The sequence below is a fragment of the Halichoerus grypus genome, chromosome 12 (genome assembly GCF_964656455.1).
Source record: "Halichoerus grypus chromosome 12, mHalGry1.hap1.1, whole genome shotgun sequence".
NCBI lineage: Eukaryota > Metazoa > Chordata > Mammalia > Carnivora > Phocidae > Halichoerus > Halichoerus grypus.
In genome coordinates, this window is record NC_135723.1 from 62,020,805 (window position 1) to 62,040,546 (window position 19,742).

Here is a 19,742-nt window from a genome sequence, read left to right on the forward strand (position 1 = left end):
TAGGGCTGAGGAGGCTGGTGACCGGGTGTCCCCACCAAAGGCCTTGGCTCCTGTTGGGCCTACGCGTCCCTAGGCAGCACGTGAGTCCCTGCTGTGTACCCAAGCCAGACGCACAGAGACCAAGGCCTTCATTCACTCGTTCTGGGCCAAGAAGCATCTGCCTTGCTTCCTGAGTTCCCCCAGCCCCCACTACATGGCCCCTACCTCCCTGGCTACTCTTCCGGGACACGCATCCTTCCTGTGGCCCAGCAACTGAAGGGTTGAGGCAGGGCCCAGCCGGGGGCCTCCTGGGAGCTTCTCAGGCTAAGGCTGATGCCTGTTCTGATTGGTCAGTGCCCTTGCGTTCAGCAAGCATTTACTGAGCATAGGCAGAGTACAGACACTGTGGAGGGGAGGAAGAAGCTCATGGGGGATGGGGTGGGGGGCAGGGTAGTAGAGGCACTGAGCGGGGAGAGGAGGAGGTGAGATCAGCAAGAGGAGAAGAGAGGAGGGAGGAGCTGGGTGGTGGACCCCTGGGGTGGGCAGGCCCTGGCCCGAGGGCGCCGGAGCTGGGGCAAGCCCCATGTGGAGCCCTGGACGTTTTGTGCTTTGCTCCAGGATTATTACTACCTGTCAGTCAAGGCCCTGTACACAGTTGGCTACAGCACATCCCTTGTCACCCTCACCACTGCCATGGTCATCCTGTGTCGTTTCCGGTAAGGACCCCCCGACACATACCAGCAGTGTTCGAGCCAGTGCAGCACCCCCTAGCTCAGAGCCCTTGCTGTGTCCCGCCCACCCCTGCCTTCTCCCCTGGATGTCAGCCCTGGAGGTCCCTTAGAAGGCAGTTCCCCCACCCCTCTGATAACAGATGGGAAACTCGATCTGAGAGAGGGCAGCTGACATGTCCAGGGCCATGGACGGACCCTGGGCAGGAGACCTCCATGCCTCACGTTTATCCTCCTGGTCTAGATGGACCAAGGCCACAGGAGGGGAAGGTCTGGTCTCTCGGAGTCGTGGAGCCAGGCAACAAAGGCCTGGCAGTGAGTGAGGATTTGGAGGGGTGGAAAGGAGGTGGGAAGGTGCGGAGCCCCTGAGACAGAGCCGTGGAGTTGGCCCAGAGCAGACCTCGGAGCGGAGGAGGGGCTGCTGTGGGGTTGTTGCTTCAAGGCCTCTCCCTCCCCCGGCTTGCTGGCCTAGGAAGCTACATTGCACCCGCAATTTCATCCACATGAACCTGTTCGTGTCATTCATGCTGAGGGCCATCTCCGTCTTCATCAAGGACTGGATCCTCTACGCGGAACAGGACAATAACCACTGCTTCATCTCCACGGTGAGTGCGCTGACCCCTGGTAGGAAGGCCCTTCTGGGGCTCCCTTCCCTGTGATCCCCCCCTCCCCCCGCCATCCAGGTGTTCTCCGGAAGGTGAAGGCATTGTCCCCAGTGAATGCAGAAATCCGGGAATGACCATGAGTTGCTAGTAACCGGCGAGACCCCTGCTCCATGTCCTTTCCTGTCCCTCAGTCTGTGTATGTACTTGGCCGAGCAGATGTGGAGGGTCGGGTGGAAACGCCAAGTCTCGCTTGCCCAAGAAGGGAACTAGGCTCAGAGAGAGGGTTTTCTGGGCCCCTGGTCATTTAACTAACCCGTGGCAGAGCCGAGGGGCTGCTTGGCTTGGGTCTCTCCAGACCATCTCCCCAGTTCTCATACCTTTGGAGGTAAGCAGAGGAGATAGGTTTTGATGGAATAAGATGGAAAGAACAGCCCAGAGCACAGGGTCTTGACCCAAGAGGGCACATGTGGAGGGGGCAGGGGTATCTGTCTGAGATTTCTGGGGACCGGGAGTCTCCCCCTTGATGCCTAAAATCTTCATTTGACTCAGGAGCCTCCTGCGGGGTCCTCTGTACTCCCCTTACCTGGAGGGGCTGGAGAAGGAGCAGGAAAGTTGGGGGAGAATGAGCCTAGGGAGGGGAGCGGGCCCCATGCTCACCCTACCCCCATCCTTTTCTGACACATGTAGAGTTGCCTCCATGGGCAGCTTTGACTCAGAATCATAGGATGCTGCCATTTTTAACTCTTCGAATCCAGGATTGTGGAGTCTTTCAGATCCATGGGATGTTTGAGCCCAAGCATGCCAGAGCTGAAGGGCCCTCAGGATTCTCCCTGCTCCTGCTGGGTGGGATTTTCAGGGCTGGGTGGGGGCCAGCGGAGGGAGCTTCCTGCCTCCCTCACCCTCCCCACCCTCTCTGCAGGTGGAATGCAAGGCCATCATGGTTTTCTTCCACTACTGTGTCGTGTCGAACTACTTCTGGCTGTTCATCGAGGGTCTGTACCTCTTCACCCTGCTAGTGGAGACCTTCTTTCCTGAGAGGAGATACTTCTACTGGTACACCATTATAGGCTGGGGTAGGTCACTGGCCGTGGCCTGGACAGACTCAGGCCTCATGGCCAGGTATGTCCTCGGTGCTGCTGGCAGGGAGTGTTAGGTTAGAGGAGGGAGGCGCTGTCCTGTCCCGTAGTGGATGCCACACCTCTGGTTCTTGGGCCCTTTCTTGCTCTTCCTGCCCATAGAAAGCCCACTGTCTGGAAGATGTGATATGCTCAGGAATCGTGAGAAGTAAGATAGCCAAAGGCCGGGGGGATACATGGACCCCCAGGAGGCACAGGTGTGAGGGACAGTTAGGGTCCCCAAGACTCCAGGTCTGAAAGGGAGACCTGCCCCATGGGTCAGAACCCCCTGTTTGATTGGGGGACAATGGCCCCCGGGGACCCCAAATCTGAGAGGACCCTCGGGCCTGTTGGTTTTCCTGTTATCACCAGGCTCCTTTTCTTGTTCTCCCAGGGACCCCAACGGTGTGTGTGTCTGTGTGGGCCATGCTGAGGCTCTACTTCGATGACACAGGGTGAGTACGTGCCCAAGAGCCTGGGCCAGAGCCCCGAGTAGGTTCTTACAGATGGGTCTCAGTGGCTGCCCATCCCCAGCCCCTGCCGGCACCCTGATCGCACCACGGCTGGACCCACCCAGCCACATCTCAGCCGGAACCTAGTGAGAATGTGCAAGGTTTTCAGAGTCTCTCTGTATCTCTGGGCCCAGCTCTGAGTGTCTGTTTTCCTTTTAGGGATGGGAGGAAGGGTGTCCAGGGTGAGGTCACACCCTCCCAGTCCTGAAGGGGGAACATGGCCCTTGCCCAGGAGCCCACTGGTGATTCTAACTATGGGGCTTCACTCCCTGCCTTGACAGGGAGCAGAGGGAAGGACCAAGGCACTAGAAGAACCAGAACTGGGCTTGGGTCTGCAGCATGCCTGAAAACTCTCTTTCCAGCCAGCCCCTGGTCAGAGAGCTGCAGGGGCAAAGCGCCACAGTGGGGCCGGGGGCATTGGCTTGGAGGCATCCCAGACCTGAGCTTAATCTCTCTTCTTTCTCTCCGTCTGTCTGTCTTTCAGCTGCTGGGATATGAACGACAACACAGCTCTGTGGTGGGTGATCAAAGGCCCTGTGGTTGGCTCTATAATGGTGAGTATCCTTGGGACAAGGATGAGGAAGAGACGGGGGCCTGGGCAGAAAGCAGGAGAAGGAGACAAATACAGAGGTTACTGCACAAGCCAGCCTTCTCCTTTTTCCTGGCTGCATTATATCTGGCAACATGGATACACTAGTTAAATGTGTTGGACATTTATATTTTCTCATTTTTCCTCGTAATGAAAAATGCTACTAGGAGCAATTCTGTGCATTGTTTTGAGCATGAGCATTTCTTTCGATTAAATCTCTAGAAATGGAATTGATGGGTTGGAAAGCGTACCTCTTATCATTGTCTGTGCTTAGAACATCAATCATTTAAATTTTTGCACAGGCTCCTGGGGGATAATGGTAGCTCATTGTTTTAATGTGAATTTCTCCATATTGCTAGTGCAGTGAGGTACTTTTCCCCAAACATTTATTGACAATTTGTTTTTATTCTGATTATTACCTGTTTATTTCTCTTGCTCATTTCTCTTTTGCTTGCTTTGCTCAATTGTCTTTCTAATTGTTGGAAAGATAGTAATGCTTTATCTGTTAAGCATGTTGTAAGTATATCTCCAAGTCTGCATAATTTTATACAACCTGTCAGGCTTTGTCTTCGTAAATTCTGAAACTTATTTCTTATTATGGAAGGCTTTTCCAATCCTAAGACATAAAAGTATTCTTAGTTGTTTTATAACATGTTTATGGATTGGGCTATTATAGATATGTTCTGAATCTAGCTAAATTTTTATTTCTTTGTCTGATCTGAAATGATATCTAATCATCTTTAGTTTCTTTTTCTCCCAGTAGGTAGACATTCCACCCTTTAAATTGTTTTTATTAAATAGACCCTTGTTTCTCAATTATGTTGAAATGTCACTTTATCATGAACATTCAGTATAGTCTACTTGTATTCTATGCTATGTTACTAATCTGTTTGGCTGTTTCCACAGTGAATGCCCCCTCGTGCTAGTTATTATAACCTGGTAGCAGGTTTTGATATCTGGTATGTTAATATCCCCTTCTTTATTCTTCTTTCCTTCAAAATTTTCTTATACATTCACTCTTTCAGGTGAACTGTCAAATATCCTTGTCAAGTTACAAAAAGAGTGTGGTTGAGATTTTTAGAGAAATTGCGTTAAATTTATAAATTAATTTGGAGAAGTGATTTTCTTAAAATATGGAGTCTTCCTCTCCAAGAACATGGCCTGATTCTCCATTTATTCAGTCTTTCCCGTAGAGTCATTTTGTACAGCTTTTCCTTTGTCTTGTTCAATTTACCTTTAAAGTGTTTTCCAGTTTGGGTGTGTGTTGTGTCTGGAACTCATTCTGTCATTGTATGTTCTAGTGGGTTATGGCTGGTGCATAGGGAAGCTGTTTGTTTTTGTGCATTTTTTCTTTTCTTGGTTACTTTTCTAAAGTCTTAGTAGTTCTTGTCCCTTTTCAGTTGGTTCTGATTGGTTTTCCAGGAGGAAAATGACATGATCTGTATATGAAAATAGTTTTACTCTTTCCAGTATTTATACCATTTATTCCTTGGTTTTATTTTATTTTATTTTTTATAAAGATTTTATTTCTTTATTTGTCAGAGAGAGAGAGAGAGAGTGCGCCCAAGAAGGGGGATTGGCAGGCAGAGGGAGAAGCAGGCTTCCCTCAGAGCAAGGAGCCCGATGTGGGACTCGATCCCAGAACCCTGGAATCATGACCGAAGCTGAAGCCAGATGCTTAACTGACTGAGCCACCCAGGCATCCCTATTCCTTGGTTTAGGGGTCATGAGGATGGTGTTTGCTATATAGGTTTGAGCAGTCATTCTTCATTGAATTAGGAAAGTTTCTAATCCTGGCTCATTTTAGTGCGTATTTTAAAAATCAGGAAATCAAATGTGTTTTGGAAACATTTATTGGAGTGGTCCCTTCCCTTAGTGACGGACTTTTACAGTTTCCAATTTTTCTTCTTCTGAACAATGCTACGATGGATATATTCATGCATATCTGAGTATGTGTGAATATGTCTTTAGAATAAATCTCTAGGAGTGGAATTTCCGGGACAAGGGTATGTACATTTAACATTTTCATAGATATCAAATGAGCAGAAGACAAGAGTGTTCATTTCTCATGTCTTTGTTGATGTTTTGATTATTGAACTATTCACCAATCTTATGGGGGTAAGGGTAGCTTACTGTTTTAATATGTTAATGTAAGAAATACTAGTAGATTTGGGTTTTTTTGGTTTTGTTTTTGAGGTTTTTTTTTTTTTTTTTTTTTTGCATTTCTGGTATAAGCCTTTATGACCATGATCTGTTTGTTCTTTTAATGCACTACTAAATTCTATTTGTTAATATTTGGTTTATAGTTTTTGCATTGCTCTTTGTAAGTTCTCTGGTTGTGTGTGTGTGTGTGTGTCTATTTGTATGTTTTCTTTGTTGTAGCAGAGTTTTGTTAGCTTGATAAGCAATTTGTGAGGTTGTCTTTTTATTTGCTTTTAAACAATGAAGTAGTCTGTAAATGACATCTTCCCTAAAGGTGTTATGAAACTGGTCTGTAAAGTTATCTGGGCCCGATGCCTTTTAATGCACACATCTTTGATTGCTTTTTAAATTTCTCCTAAGGTCATTTCTCAGATTTTCTACATCTTCTTGATTTGATTTTGTTTCTTTCTATTTTCCCATTTTGTTTGATTTTCTCTTATGATTTAAAATATTCTATACATCTGTTGTCTTGTCCTCATTCTCATCCCTAAATTTATTTAATGGTATTTTCTCCTTTTGGATTTGACTAACCTGTGCAGTGAGCAGCAGGCACTGTGCTGAATTCCCGGGACTGGTCAGGCACTGGGCTTGTGGTGGGGAAGAAGCCTGAGAGAACTGCTTTTGTGGAGCATGTGGAAACAAACCAACAAAACCAGACTCCAAAATAAAGTTTTTATTGATCAACTCCACTTTTTCCCCTATTTTTTATAATGAATTTTTATCTTTATTAATTTCCTTCTTGTGAAAGTAAAATGTGTGGCACTTTCCCCCTAGCTTTTGATTTGAATGCTTAGTTGTTTTATCTTCAGTATTTATTATTTTTTCATAAGTTAGTGTCAAGCTCTACATTTTTTTTCTCCAGCTGTAGCTGCTTTGGCTACATTCGGAGGCTGTTGCCTTGTGGTCCTCTCCTTGTGCCTTGTTTCTATTTATTTGCTCCCCGTCCTCCCCCCCCTTTTCACTGTTTAGAGAGACTTTTGTCCCTGATCTTTCTCTGAAGGTAAATGCTGTTATTGCCATTCCCAGGCAGTCCTTTAATTAATAATGCTTATGGTTGTCCATTCTTGTTCCCCATGTTCCATTACTCTGAACTTGGAGTTTCTCCAGAGGACAGTTCCCACCTCTGCAGGAACCTCTTCTCTATCTGTTTGGTATTGTTTTCCATCACCCTGATCCTATTTGCTCTTTCTCTTCTAGAAATTGCCTACTTTTCTGGCTCACTCATGATAATCTTTCCTATTCCTCAGTACTCCTATGAAATTCTTTTTCTTCTATCTTTTCTGTCATTTTAGCAATAGTAAGTGGTGAGGTAAATGAGTGTTCTCATGCCACCATCTTGGATTATAAGTCTAGAAGGGATTTTGACTGGATTGTGGAGGGTCCTGTTGGGGCAGTAACAGTCCAGGCAGAGGCAGGGGTGTGGAAAGTCTTTGCCCAGAATCATTTCTATCTACTTTTTCTTTGCTCTTCAGGTTAACTTTGTGCTCTTCATTGGCATCATCATCATCCTTGTGCAGAAACTTCAGTCTCCGGACATGGGAGGCAATGAATCCAGCATCTACTTGTAAGTACCATTATGTGAACACAATTGTCACTTCCAACAGCTGTGTGGGCCCTGCACTCAGGTCACAGGAGAAGGCCTAGGTTTTGCTGACAGGGTAGACTAGCAGGGGCATTTGCAAGATTTCTTTCTGATTAAAGTGCCTTTAAAATGTAGTTGCCTGCCTATCCTTTAGCCATCCCAGTTGCTAATCTGCATGGTTATTACATGGGAGGGAAGAGAGAGAGGATGAGACGGTCAGATCCTGTGTCACACTAGGAATCAAGATGGAAAACACCAGATTCCTTAGGGTAATTAGGGTCTTAGGTGTTTAGCAGTTGGATTTCCTTTGGGGATTTTGGGTCTATGGGAAGTTCATGAATGCCACTGGATGCACTGTTGCCTGATGTCCCCACCGCCAGTCCAGCGTGTACAAGTTGCTCAACCCCCACTAGCAAGCCGGATGGACATTTTTGCTGGTCTGGGTATTAGAATGGGGGAGTCCTTTCTCTTCTCCACCTTGTTTCAGGGCAGCTCTATCTCTGGGTCTGGTCTTCCTCCTGCAACTCCCTCCTCCCTGAGCAGAGGGAGAGCTGATATGTGTGAGATCAATCAGGTTTGCGGGCAACCCTTAACATTGTGTGTAGCATTTTCTCCATTTCTGTGACCATTTGGCTGGTTTTCTACAAGTATTTTTGTAGTTACATCCCTACCAGCATGTCCCACTTGCTCTGTCAGCCTTCCCCCAGCCCTCCACCTGTTCTGAACCAGACTAAGTACCTTCTATTTCACCCATCTTGCCTGATGATCAGGAGAATGACCAGCTGGGTGTATGGGGTATGGGGACACTTCTGATGCCAGGGAGCAAGGTTGATCCCCTGTGGTTGGCTGGAAGGGCCAGATGGGCACAGAACATTGGAGGGCAGTCTAGGGTTCTTTCTGTGGGCAAGGTAGAAACCATATGCGTTGCCTCCTCAGTTTTTTAAGAAGGGGGCAGATTAGAAGGAGCCGAGGTCTTTTCATGGCATTGGTGGGGGATTGGTCCTGCCTTCATCGGTGACCCCAACCCCGGGGGCTCAGAGCCTTGATGGCTGCCAGTGGATAAGTGGGACAGCAGAGAGACCCCAGCAGAGGGTTCTCCCCAGCTGACCATTGTCCTGGGTAGAAGGGGACGCAGGATCCAGAGACGAGTCCCAGATCCTTCTGCTCCCTGGGGCTTCCCCAGGGAGGCAGAGCTTGCCCTTGGTCTGTAGGTTCAACTTGGGTACCTCCCCTTGTGGAAGTCCTTCCTGTGGGAGTGAGGGATCTGCCCAGGGCCTGGGTTGGTCAGCCTTGTTTTCCCTGCATTTAGGATGATTATATTACATTGGAAAAGACCCTCCACCTTCTTTTTTTTTTTTTTGCTATCCATTTACTGTCTTTTTTTTCCCATCCATTTACTTCTTTTTTTCCCCCATGTTTTTGCAAGTTTTTACCAACCCATGCTTATATGTATGTGTTATGTCGTCAAAAATTGTTCATGCATATAAGTCTTAAAGTCTCTGAGACCTGGCACTGGGGGATCCGTGGGGCTGGCTCCCTGCAACTAACTGCCCTCGAAGGATCATCCTTGCCTTAGTCTCCAGGACCACAAAACAGGGCCCTTGTGCTCCCTTCACCTCCCCGTCTGGCGTCAGCCCTCATGCCCTGGTGTCTGCTCCCACGCGGTTATTTCAGACATCTGAGGCTAGCAGTAGCCAAGCCGGCCTCTTCTCTCCTTTGAGCTCTAGCCTTGGTTCCCCCCCACTCTCTGCTTCCTGGTAGGAAGCGTTTCTTCTTCTTCAGTTCCTGGGATCTCTTCTCTGGGAGGCTCTCCCCGCTTCCTCTCCCCCCGCCTGGGCAGGGATACACACAGGGGCCCAGCTGCAGCCTAAATAAGGACACTCCATGGCCCCGGACACACACTTCAGCTCAGGCAGCAAGAAGCCCCAGGCTCTGGTGGAGAGAAGGGTGGGGCTGGGAGCTTTCAAGTTACCACAGACCTGGAGCTGTAGAGTCTTCCGGGCTTCCTGATGCATAGACGACAGTTTGTCAAATGGTTTATACATTTAAGTGCCAATGTTTAAAGAACTAGCTAGTTGGTTTGCTTCCGTTGCTCGTCTGAAGCCCCAGAGGTGGAAAGCTCAGATATGGTCTGCAAGCCAGTGGGGAGGTCTCACGCGGGATAAGGGACCAACTTGATCCTATGAAATTTAGCAACGTATTTGAGCATTTGCAGGGTCAGGGAGACCCAGTGAGGGATAATCAAAGTGACGATGCTGCTGGGGACTGCAGAGCTCCTAGCAACACTTGGCGCTCAGTCCATGCACATTTAATGCTCACAAACACCCAGTGAATCTGGTGGGCCGAGTCACCAACTGTTCAGGATAGTCCCCATTTTCCAGCTGAGAGAATTAGTTGTCAGTGAAGTGAAATGAATGCAGTGGGAACAGGCGAAGCCATAGCTCTGGTACCGCAGGGCCCTTGGCTCTAAGCTGGACTGCACCGTCTTTCCGGTCCTCCAGGAGGTTACAGACGAGAGATGGTGCTAAATACGTGTATAAACAGGCTTCCTGGAAGAAGAGGCCCCAGTGGGATCCAGCCTCGTAGAGAACTGCCCCACCTGGAGGCTCTGGGCCCGGGAGGTGTCTGCTGTCGGAGAGGGGAGACTATGGGGGGGATGGGAAGGGGTGGGACCTGGTGGAAGAGGAGGTTTCAGGGCTGTGCCCGAGTCCCCTTGGGCCACCAGAGGTATGTGCGGGGCTGAGAAGCCCCTTCGGATCTGCCCACAACAGCTTTCTGGTTTTTTCCTCTGTTTCCAGAACAGATATAAGCCTGGGAGTCCCCAAGAAAGCCCGAGAGGACCCCCTGCCAGTGCCCTCAGACCAGCATTCACTCCCTTTCCTGTAGGTTGGTTCTAGCTGCTCAGATGATAAGGGTTTGAGACATGGCTTCTGTTGGGGGCTTGGACTTCCACAGGGGGCGGCGGCGCTGAGCCACCCACACTCTCACCTGATGCTCCTGACAGAATGAGGGGCTGGCCTCAGGCCTTGGGCAGTGGCCAGGCATGGAGTGTGGGCCTGGGTCAGGGCTTGGCATGTGCTCTGGCTCCCTTTGTTCTGGGGTGGGGGCTAGGGCTCAGCCTGAGGCTGGGGTCAGGGTTAGTCTGCCCTTTCCTGCCCTTAGCTCTGTGAGAAGCCAGCTGGCTCAGAAAGTGGAGAGTGAGCTTCCCGGGCGGGCACCGAGTGTGCTGAGACCGCCTGCCTCCAGGAGCTGGCTGTCCTCCCAGCGGTCTCCCCGATGCAGGATGGGCGTTGGAAGCCACCTCTCGGCTCTGACGTGGGGGAGGGAAACCCCACATGTATTTCCCTTGGGGACCTCGCAGAGCAGGTCTGCATGGCCTCTTGGGGTAAAGGAAGGAAAAGAGAAGAGACACCGTGATGTTGATAGTCAGCAGGGCTGTTTCATACCCAGTGTCTGCAGGATGGCAACTACTCTAAAGATAGGCTCTGTCATGGCAGAAATGCAGCCAGGAAGCTGTCAGTCCAGGAACTCAGCCCACAGCCTAAGGCCTGCAGTTCACGTGGGGCTCCATTTTCCACTTCCAAAGCACCCCTCCTCCGTCTAGGAGCACCCTCACAACTCCTGTTAAGGATCAGCAGCGGGGAATGGTTACTCCTATTTTGCAGATGGAGAAACCGAGGCCCAGAGAAGGAAAGTGGCACCACCTGAGACCACCCAGCAAGTCAGTGTCTAGACAAAGTCTTGAGCTCAGGAGCCCTGACTCCGCCCATCCCTGCTGGGCTGGGGAGGGGGCACAGAGCGTGAGCTTATCCTCAGTGGTAGGGGAGGGGGTAGCAGTGGGCAGGGAAGCTCCAAGATCTACTGAGCTGAGCTTCTGGTCGGAGTACCAGCGTGGTGTACAGTGCTTCCCTGGGCACTGGGCCAGGGTTCCGGGCGCATACGGCATCTTAGTACCACGAGGGGCCCTATGGAGAAGGTTCAGTTCAGACTGAGATGTTCTGGGGGCCTGCCAAGTGACCCAGCGCTGCACTGATCACTAGGAGCAGGGCGGAATAGACAGGGGTGCTGCCCTCCAGGAGCTCCCCCACAGGGGTCTCTGTCTAGCACTCTGTCGGCTGTTCCCCGGGGCTACATACAGCCGCCCCAGGGAGCTCTGCACACGAAAAGCACCAAAGCATCCATGGAGGTTAGCCTGTGACCAAAGCGGGGATCCAAGAAACCATGTGCTTCCTCTCTGGGTTATAGACGGGAGTGCTGAGACCCAGAGGCGGCTTTGACCTCCCTGCAGATACCCAGCAAAGCCTTGGCAGAACCAGGCCTGTGAGCCAAGGCTGCCTGGTTTCCAGATGGAGGCATGGGCCTTGTGCCTGCTGTGGGGCTCTCCGGCCTTCTGATCCATTCCCACCCAGCACCTTTGCCTGTTTCTTATCTTCCCTTGGGTCCAAATCAGAACTGAGCTCACCAGCCAGTCTAGGGTTATGTCTTCCTCTTGATTAAATTACTTTCCCCTTTTTCACCAATTGTAGTAACATTTTGGAGGTTACAACATCTCTGCCTTTGTCACACCTGTCTCTGGCTTTTCTGCCACCATTTTGTATTCTTTTCAGTGGGCCCTTTTGCACAGAGCCATTGAAGTTTTGGGAGAAGTGGAGTGTTTGGGAGGAAGGGCACTTACCTTTGTCCCTAGATCCTTCTCCTGAGAGCCCTCCCAGGCATCAGCGCCCCCCTACTTTGTCCTGCCCCTCCCATCAGAGACCCACATCTTTACCGGGGGTCTGATCTCCCAGCTAACTTGCCACTAAGTGGCCTTTAGCATACTCTGAAGAAATCAGAGGAGTCTGTATTTACTGTGGCCAGGGCCCAGGAAGGGCAGGGACAACCGTTTGGGAGCTCAAGGAGGAGCGGTCTCAGAGGACTGCAGCTGAAGCTTTAGAATTCAGGGTGAGGGCTTAAGCCTGGCACAAAAGGGGCCGCATCTGAGGTTTGGGCTCTCAGGCTCCTGGGCACCAACCAGGCCACAGTTGAGGAATCAGGCCATTGGCTATAGGAGAAAGTAGCCAACTTTCGATCTGGGCCAGGCAGAGATAAATCTGGAGATGAGCATGGCTCCCATTCCTGAATGTCCAATTAAGTTCTTTTAAGTTGTGAGAAAAACATACTTACATGTGTCCATCCATCTCTTCGTATGTATATGAAACAGACCTCTGACATTTACTGAGGACACATGAAGAAACTTCTCAAATACATGACTTCCTCACAACAGTGCTTCTCAAGCTTTGAGTTGTCTGTGGATCACCTCAGGATCTTGTTAAAAGGTGGATACTGAGTCTCCAGGGCTGGGGTGGCACCTAAGATTCTGCATCTCTGAGAAGCTCGCAGGTGGTGCTAATGCCGCTGGTCTGGGCAGGAGAGCATCATGCCGTCCCTCACATCCCACATCTGTAAGGTGGGCCAGTAGTGCCCACCCCACCGTGCGGTGTGAACCGAGAGGTGCCAGTTTTTAAACGAAAACCACCCACTTGACAGAGGCAAGGGTCCTGCGGGGACCTCGGCTTGCCTCATCTTTTAAGTGTGTGACTCTGATTCTTGCCTCAGCAAAATGACATGTCTGCACCCGTCAAGGCCCTTCAGACTTACTCTCAAAGAGCTGGAATCACAAATTATGAATCGGTGAATGCCCAAGGTCTGGTCTCTTTGTGTGTCTCTGTTCTCACGTGCGTTAGATCCCCTCAGCTCAGGTCACCTGCAGGTACTAGGGGCTCCATGCCACATGGTGCCCGAGGAGGGTTTGTGGAGGCCGCCACTCTTCTGCCGTCTGACTAGGTGACACAGCACTCGATCCCGGTCTTACATGTTTATGAGAGAAGGAAAAGAAGTTTCTGCGGCTTGTCCCCACCCAAGCATAAGCAGGACCTATGACGAGCTAGAACAGATGGAAATTCAGCCTGACTTCTCTGAGGAAGTACAAGCTCTCTGCCTCACCCAGTAGAATATAGAGCAAGCCTTTCACCCGGGGCTCCCCTGTGGATGCCTCCTTTAAGATGACTTGTTTCTGCAGGCAGCGGGCCAGTGCCCAAAACGTGCCCCTGTCAGCCTTCAGCCCCTGCCTGTTGGACTTCGATCAGGAGGTCTAGCCCAGCACTGTGCCGTAGAACTCTCAGCAGGGATCGACATGCCCTAGACCGTGCTGTCCAACATGGGAGCCACTAACTACGTGTGGCTCTTGAGCCCTTGCGATGTGGCTAGGCTAACTGAGGAAAGTGGATTTCTAATTTAATTTAATTTTAATTCAAATAGCTGCAGATGGGTCATGGCTGTCCTATTGGATAGCGCAGATTTAGGTTAATTAGCCATCTCTTCCATCCATCCCACCTCTGTTGCCCCAGTTTGCCCACGCTGAGCTGCCTGGGAGCTCAGAGAGGAGGAGGTCCAGGCGGAAGAGTGAGCGGTGTAGAGGAGAAAGACCAGTGAACAGCCAAGGCCAGAACTGGCCTGATTCAGACTGGATCGGCCCAGGCATGTGTTTCGAGCTGCCCATCTTGCTGAGGGACCCCCAGCAAGGCCATGCTCTGAGCCTGGTGCTGACTTAGTGGACAGCTTCCAGGCCCCTGCTTGAGACCCAGGCCCGCCCCCACCTTCAGAACACACGTCCTCCAGCTCCCCTTACCTGCTGTGGACCCAGTGCGAGTGCTCGCTGTGTGCGTATGTCTCCATGCACACACCTGTCCACGTCTGGGCATGCGTTTCTATGTCCAGAGCTGACCATGTCTTGGCCCCTGGCTTCTTCATTCTCTTCCGTGTCACCGCGCCCGCCCTGTCATCGCACCTGGGCTCCTCTGCCCTCCCCTGAGCCGCGCGTCGCTCTAGGTCCACCTCAGTTCCTTCATTGCCCGATGCCCCCAGCTGACAGAAGTGCTGATCTTGTCATACCCAGCAGCTGCGTGCAGAAATGCTACTGCAAGCCACAGCGGGCTCAGCAGCACTCCTGCAAGATGTCAGAACTGTCCACCATAACTCTGTAAGTGTGCGTGGTGTGGCTGTGGCCGGGAGTCCCGGAGGGGAGGGGGCCGCATGCTGCCGCCGCCCGGAGCTTGCACCTGCCGGCTGGATGAGGGCACAGAGCGAGCTTTCTGCGCTGTTGCATGTTGGTGTCTGTGTGTCTTGTGAGTTCTCTGCAACCTCAAGCCATCGGGGTGGGATGGTGGGGGTGTTGTGGGGACGGAGCTGTGGGCACGGTGGGAGCAGTGGGGCTTGCCCAGCACTGAGGCTTGGGAGCCTCCTTGCTGCTGCCGCGATATGTGGTTTTCTCTGAATCCCCCACTTCTCTGGGCTTCAGTCTTTGCAACCACCAGATTCTTTCTAAGAGCCTTAGAGCTTGAGTTCCTATAGACTGTTCCCCTGCGTGGGGCAGGACCCCTCACCCCAAGGAATGTGTGCCAAGTGGCTTAATCCCCACAGTGACCCTATGAGGTGGGTCCTTGTAATAACTTCATTGTACAGATGAGAGAACTGAACACAGAGGGGGGAGGTACTCGCTCAAGGTCACATCCCTGGCCGGGTGAGGATCTGAACCCAGGGAGTCCTCAGCACTAAGGCCCCAGGGCATCTCAAACTGAAGACCAGTCTTTGCTTGGAAATCCCTTGAAGTGGGGGAGCCCACCGTAATTTGGGCAGCTCTGACCATCAGAAGCTCTGCCTGTGTTTTTTAGGGCTCTTCTGCCCATCGATGCCTCCTTGGGGCAGAAGGACAGAGGCCGAGGCCTGTGTCACCGTCTCTGTGGCTTAATCAGATTGTAGGGTGATTCTGTGACTGTCTTCAAAGGGGTCCCTAGGTTCACACCACGTGTTCCCATTCCAAGGCCTCTGGTCAGCTCTGAAGTATAGAGGTCCCAGAACTTTGGACCCTCTTGTCTGCCCCTCCCCACTTCCCTATCTACCAAAGGGGTGACTGGGATGCCCTGGGTCCCTGGCAGAAGTCCCCGACTATTCCAGGGCTGCTGCAGGGCCACCAGGGAGGGAAAGTGTGGCCCTTGCTGCCATTTGCCACCTGGCCAGGGACTGGAAGGGCCTGGGCTCATGTCTGGAAGGTCCCTGCTTCTCACACACTGAACCCATCCATCCACTTCGCCAAGAAAGCTGGAGAGGTTTGGCCTTTTGGTTTCCAAGAACCGTCAAACTGCAGGGACGAATCCCTGCAGTCAGGCCCACGGAGGGAGGGAGGGAGGAGAGCAGGGACCACAGGCATGTCCCAGGGCCACCTTTCCTCCTGAGCCCCTTCACTTAAACCTTTTTTTTTTTTTTTAAAGATTTTGTTTATTTATTTGACAGAGGGAGACACAGCAAGAGAGGGAACACAAGCAGAGGGAGTGGGAGAGGGAGAAGCAGGCTTCCCGCGGAGCAGGGAGCCTGATGTGGGGCTCGATCCCAGGACCCTGGGATCATGACCTGAGCCGAAGGCAGATGCTTAACGACTGAGCCACCCAGGCGCCCCTTCACTTAAACTTTGTTTGTAAGGTAGCCCCTTCGGGCAGGGTCGTAGAGGGGCCCACAGGTGCCCACGTGCCTGCCTTTCCAGGCCACCTGCCACTTCTTTTCGGGCTTTCGTTCTCCAGCCATCACCCCCTGCTGCCTCTGGTGCCGGCCATGGGGCACACGGAGGTGAGCAGGGCCCGAGCCCCGGGTCACAGTCAGGTTTCAGAACCCCGAGGCTTTCCCATGGCCTGCGTGTTCGTTTGTCCCTTCCTGGGCAGGCACCTTCTGAGTGTGAGCCCCCAGCCGGGCACGAGCTGGGCGGGGAAGGTAATTGGTAAGGGAAGCACCATGCCCACCTTCAAGGAGCCACAGTCTGAGAGAGGACAGACCACTCGAGGACCACACCTGGGCTCAGAGTGGGACCTGCTCCCATCCGGTTGGCGTCAGCTCTGGTCCAGGGCACCCGGGCCCTGCAGAACTGGCTGCCTGTGGGCAGGGGTGGAAGGGGCGGGCGCCAGCCCGCGTGGGGCTCCTTGCTGGGCTCCTTCCAGGGCTGAGCCTTGGTCCACCTGAAGGTTTTCTTAGGTCTCTCCTCCCCCTTCCTCTGTGTCTTCTCTGCTTCTCTTTCTTCCCTTCCCCCTCACTCTTTCCTTCTCTCTCAGTCGAAACTGGGAAGCCAAGGCCCTCACGCAGACCCCATGGATTCACCTTCTCCTGAAATCTGGAGGCCCCACATTCAACAGAACATTGACTCCCAGAAAGGCTGGGATGGGGAAGAGGGCAGGGCACATGTGTAACTGTCCCAAATCAAAGGACCATGCCCCCACCCCCTGCTGCCCACCCCCATGGACAGGAACTGAGAGGGAGGGGAGCTGGACCTCCCACTTACCACTCCCACTCCTATGGCCCAGGGGGCACACCACACCTGCAAGGGCAGGGCTGGCTCTTCCAGGAGATCCAGAGGGAGCTGGTACCCTGTGGTGGGCAAAGATGGGGTCCCACTCTTGGAGACCCTCTGGGAACACCCCTTCCAACAGAATAGGACCCACAAGTACATGCAATGTGGACCCTTTGGACCCCATACCATGGCTTCTGTGTCCCCGCCCCTCAGAGCAGAGCTCCACTTCACTGGGCCTAGTAGCCAATGGAAAGCAGAGGAATCCCAGAAGAGCAGCCTCAGGACACAAGGCGGTCCCTTTGGCTCTATCTCTCCCCTCCCCCTCAAGTTCCAAGCAGACAACCTCCTTTCCCTTGACTGTTTCCCAGGTGGTAGGTTCCTCTGGCTTAGTTGGTGCTTGTTTATTCCCAGAGTCAGTAAATCCTTCCTTGGATCCCTCCTGAGTCTCTCCTTCTGTGGCCCACCCCCTGTGCCCCCCACCCCTTCCCTCATCAGTACTTCCCCATCACTCTCCATGAGTGTCCCTGACAACCCAACTCAGAAAAACCCACTGCCTCTGTGGCCCCCCAGGGGCAGCTCTTTTCAGGCACGTGGAACTTCCATCCAGAGCAGGAGACGGTTTGCTTTGCTTGAGGGTCCATCATGTCACAAACCTTCTGAATTCCATATTGGTCCCAATTTCACTTTTCCCAAGGGTTTTGCACCTCCCACGAGGGGTGTCTGTAAACCACACACTCACATGTGCATTTTTAGTGGTTCTACAGGAAACTGACATGGCCTAGAGGGATGGGATGTGGGCCCAGAACCTCCCAGGGTGTTCTGGAAGCCCTGCTTTGTTGGCCATCATCTCTCCCAGGCCCCACGCCCTGGGAGAGAATCCTGAGTCTGTGGACAGGAGCCCCGGCTCTGGGGGAGAACGGGGAGCTGGGACTAGCATCTCTGCCTTCCAGGGCTCCAGTAGCAAGACCTGGCAGCCCCAAGAGCAATGTCTTGCTCTCTCCTGACAGACGGCTAGCCCGGTCCACCCTGCTGCTCATCCCGCTATTTGGAATCCACTACACGGTATTTGCTTTCTCCCCGGAGAATGTCAGCAAGAGGGAGAGACTTGTGTTTGAGCTGGGGCTGGGCTCCTTCCAGGTAGGTGTGGTGGGTATGGCAGGTGGGGGGCTCATGGGGAGCCAGGGCTGTGGCCCTTAACCAGCCAGTGGTTCTAAGTTCTTTAACCTAGATTCAACCTTGCGTTTCCATCTCTGAAATAGCACTAGAAAGAAGGGAGCTGGGAGAGCCCCTTCTGCTGTCTACCCTGTGGGCTCCTATGAGAACACACACTGATATCTTCCTGTGGCTACATCTGGGTGTTTTGAGCAAGGCCTCCCTTGGGCTGTCCATCCCTCACCTTCAGCCTGGGGTTTGAGCAGAGTGCTCTCCAGAGACCTCCATGTCCACATCCTGACTCCAGCCTGTAGACCGTGCCTCTTATGAGCACTGGAGCTCTGTCTTACCCACGTTGGGGTCCCCAGCACAGGACCTGGCCATAGAGAGCCGAAGATGTGGATGAGCAAACAGAAATATAAATGATCCAGGGAATAGCGAGTGGGGGGACCATGAATCCATGCCTGAAGGCGTAAGTAGATGGGATTGTAAACATGTGAGTGAAGGAGCGAGCGAGTTGGTGTGAGGATGCCTAGCGAGTTAATGAACAGATGGCTGCACAAGTGGGTCAGTGAAGGTAGCAGTGGCAACCTTGCGTATCCCCAGATAGAGCACCTTGCCCTAACCCAGCTCTTTGATCCAGCTTCTTGATGGTCAGAAGCTTATTCAGTGTATCTGACTTAATCTCTCCCTCCCCCAATTTTAATTCAAGGCCATTTTACCTGTTAGGGTTCTTAGCCTGGTGTGGCTGGGAGTAGTGTGGATGCAGCCCCAGCCTGGGAGTCAGAGCCCAGGATTCCTATCTTAGCACAGGAATTCTAAATACAAAGAGTACATGTAAAGACCATATGCCGGGTAGCCAGCTGCCTACTTTGTGTCAAGCAATTACTCATGGTGTTTTGTATGCTGTGTATAAGAGTATCTGGCCAAGGAAGGGTGGGCTGGGGAGGGAGTGGGGATAAAGAGACAGGTCTGCTCTATCCTGGAGTGGTGCCACCCTCAGGGTCCTGCAAGCTGGTTAGGGAGCCCAGAAAACATCCTGGGGACATCCAGGAAAGGCTTCTTGCAGAAAGTTGGATAGAGCTGGCCCTTGGAAATGGGAAGGATCTGACCCAGGGAATGTGAGATCCAAAGCCGGGGTGTAGCCACTTGGCCTCCTGGGTGTGGCCATCTTGGTGCAGCAGAAATTTCCCATCTTACCACAGATTCCTGGGCAGGGCGCCCCCCCCATTCCAGGTCATTGTATGTTTCTGCTTCCTGGTGTCATTCCCCATTTCCGCTGCTTCCTATGCTCCCTGTGCACAAGGTCCCTGGCGAGCATTCTCAGGTTATTTTTGCTCTCTCTCCCTAGGGCTTTGTGGTGGCTGTTCTCTACTGTTTTCTGAATGGGGAGGTAAGATTCTGGCCCTCTGGCTTCATAGCAATGGAGGTGGGAATTGCTGGGGAGCAGACAGGGGCACAGCCTGCTGCCCACCAGAGCGGAGTCTCCTGACCAGGGCAATGCCAGGCTCCTGGGGGAGGGCAGCAGTAGGGTCTCCTTCCTGTCAGCCTCCACCCTGTGCCAGAATCTCTCCCACATTGCCTGCTGTGCAAGGCATCAACTGGACCTGTAAAGGTGTCTCCTGCCTGGCAGGGCTTGCACTGTAAGACACACCTTAGTAAAGAGAAATGGAAAGAGAGGAAGGCCGAGGCACAGAAAATGGTACCTATAGTTTATGAGGCTGTGCCAGGCAGGGGTGCTGAGTGGGGAGCTGCCCAAAGTTCAGCACTGATCCCAGCAGGCCCGCCTGCCCGTCCAAACCCATCCCCTGTAGAGTGGGGACTCTGGGGACCTGGGAGAGACGCCGGGAGAGGCCTGGAACCTTCTCGCAGTTTCCATTTCCAGAGCTATGGTCTTAGGGCCTCCTG

At 52.2% G+C, this 19,742-nt stretch overlaps 1 protein-coding gene across 5 annotated transcripts in view; it reads left to right on the plus strand.

Annotated features, from left to right (window-relative positions):
- Positions 1 to 19,742, plus strand: part of ADCYAP1R1 (ADCYAP receptor type I) — a 56,883-nt gene that overhangs the window by 31,268 nt on the left and 5,873 nt on the right. For 3 of the 5 annotated variants that reach the window (XM_036118103.2, XM_036118100.2, XM_036118101.2), the window contains 9 exons: positions 598 to 695; positions 1,180 to 1,312; positions 2,232 to 2,385; positions 2,822 to 2,882; positions 3,424 to 3,493; positions 7,203 to 7,294; positions 14,247 to 14,330; positions 17,690 to 17,819; positions 19,186 to 19,227. In XM_036118103.2, coding sequence (XP_035973996.1) covers positions 598 to 695; positions 1,180 to 1,312; positions 2,232 to 2,385; positions 2,822 to 2,882; positions 3,424 to 3,493; positions 7,203 to 7,294; positions 14,247 to 14,330; positions 17,690 to 17,819; positions 19,186 to 19,227 — 864 coding nt within the window. The remainder of the gene's footprint in view (positions 1 to 597; positions 696 to 1,179; positions 1,313 to 2,231; positions 2,386 to 2,821; positions 2,883 to 3,423; positions 3,494 to 7,202; positions 7,295 to 14,246; positions 14,331 to 17,689; positions 17,820 to 19,185; positions 19,228 to 19,742) is intronic. The other 2 variants (XM_036118102.2, XM_078059426.1) reach the window with 2 other exon arrangements.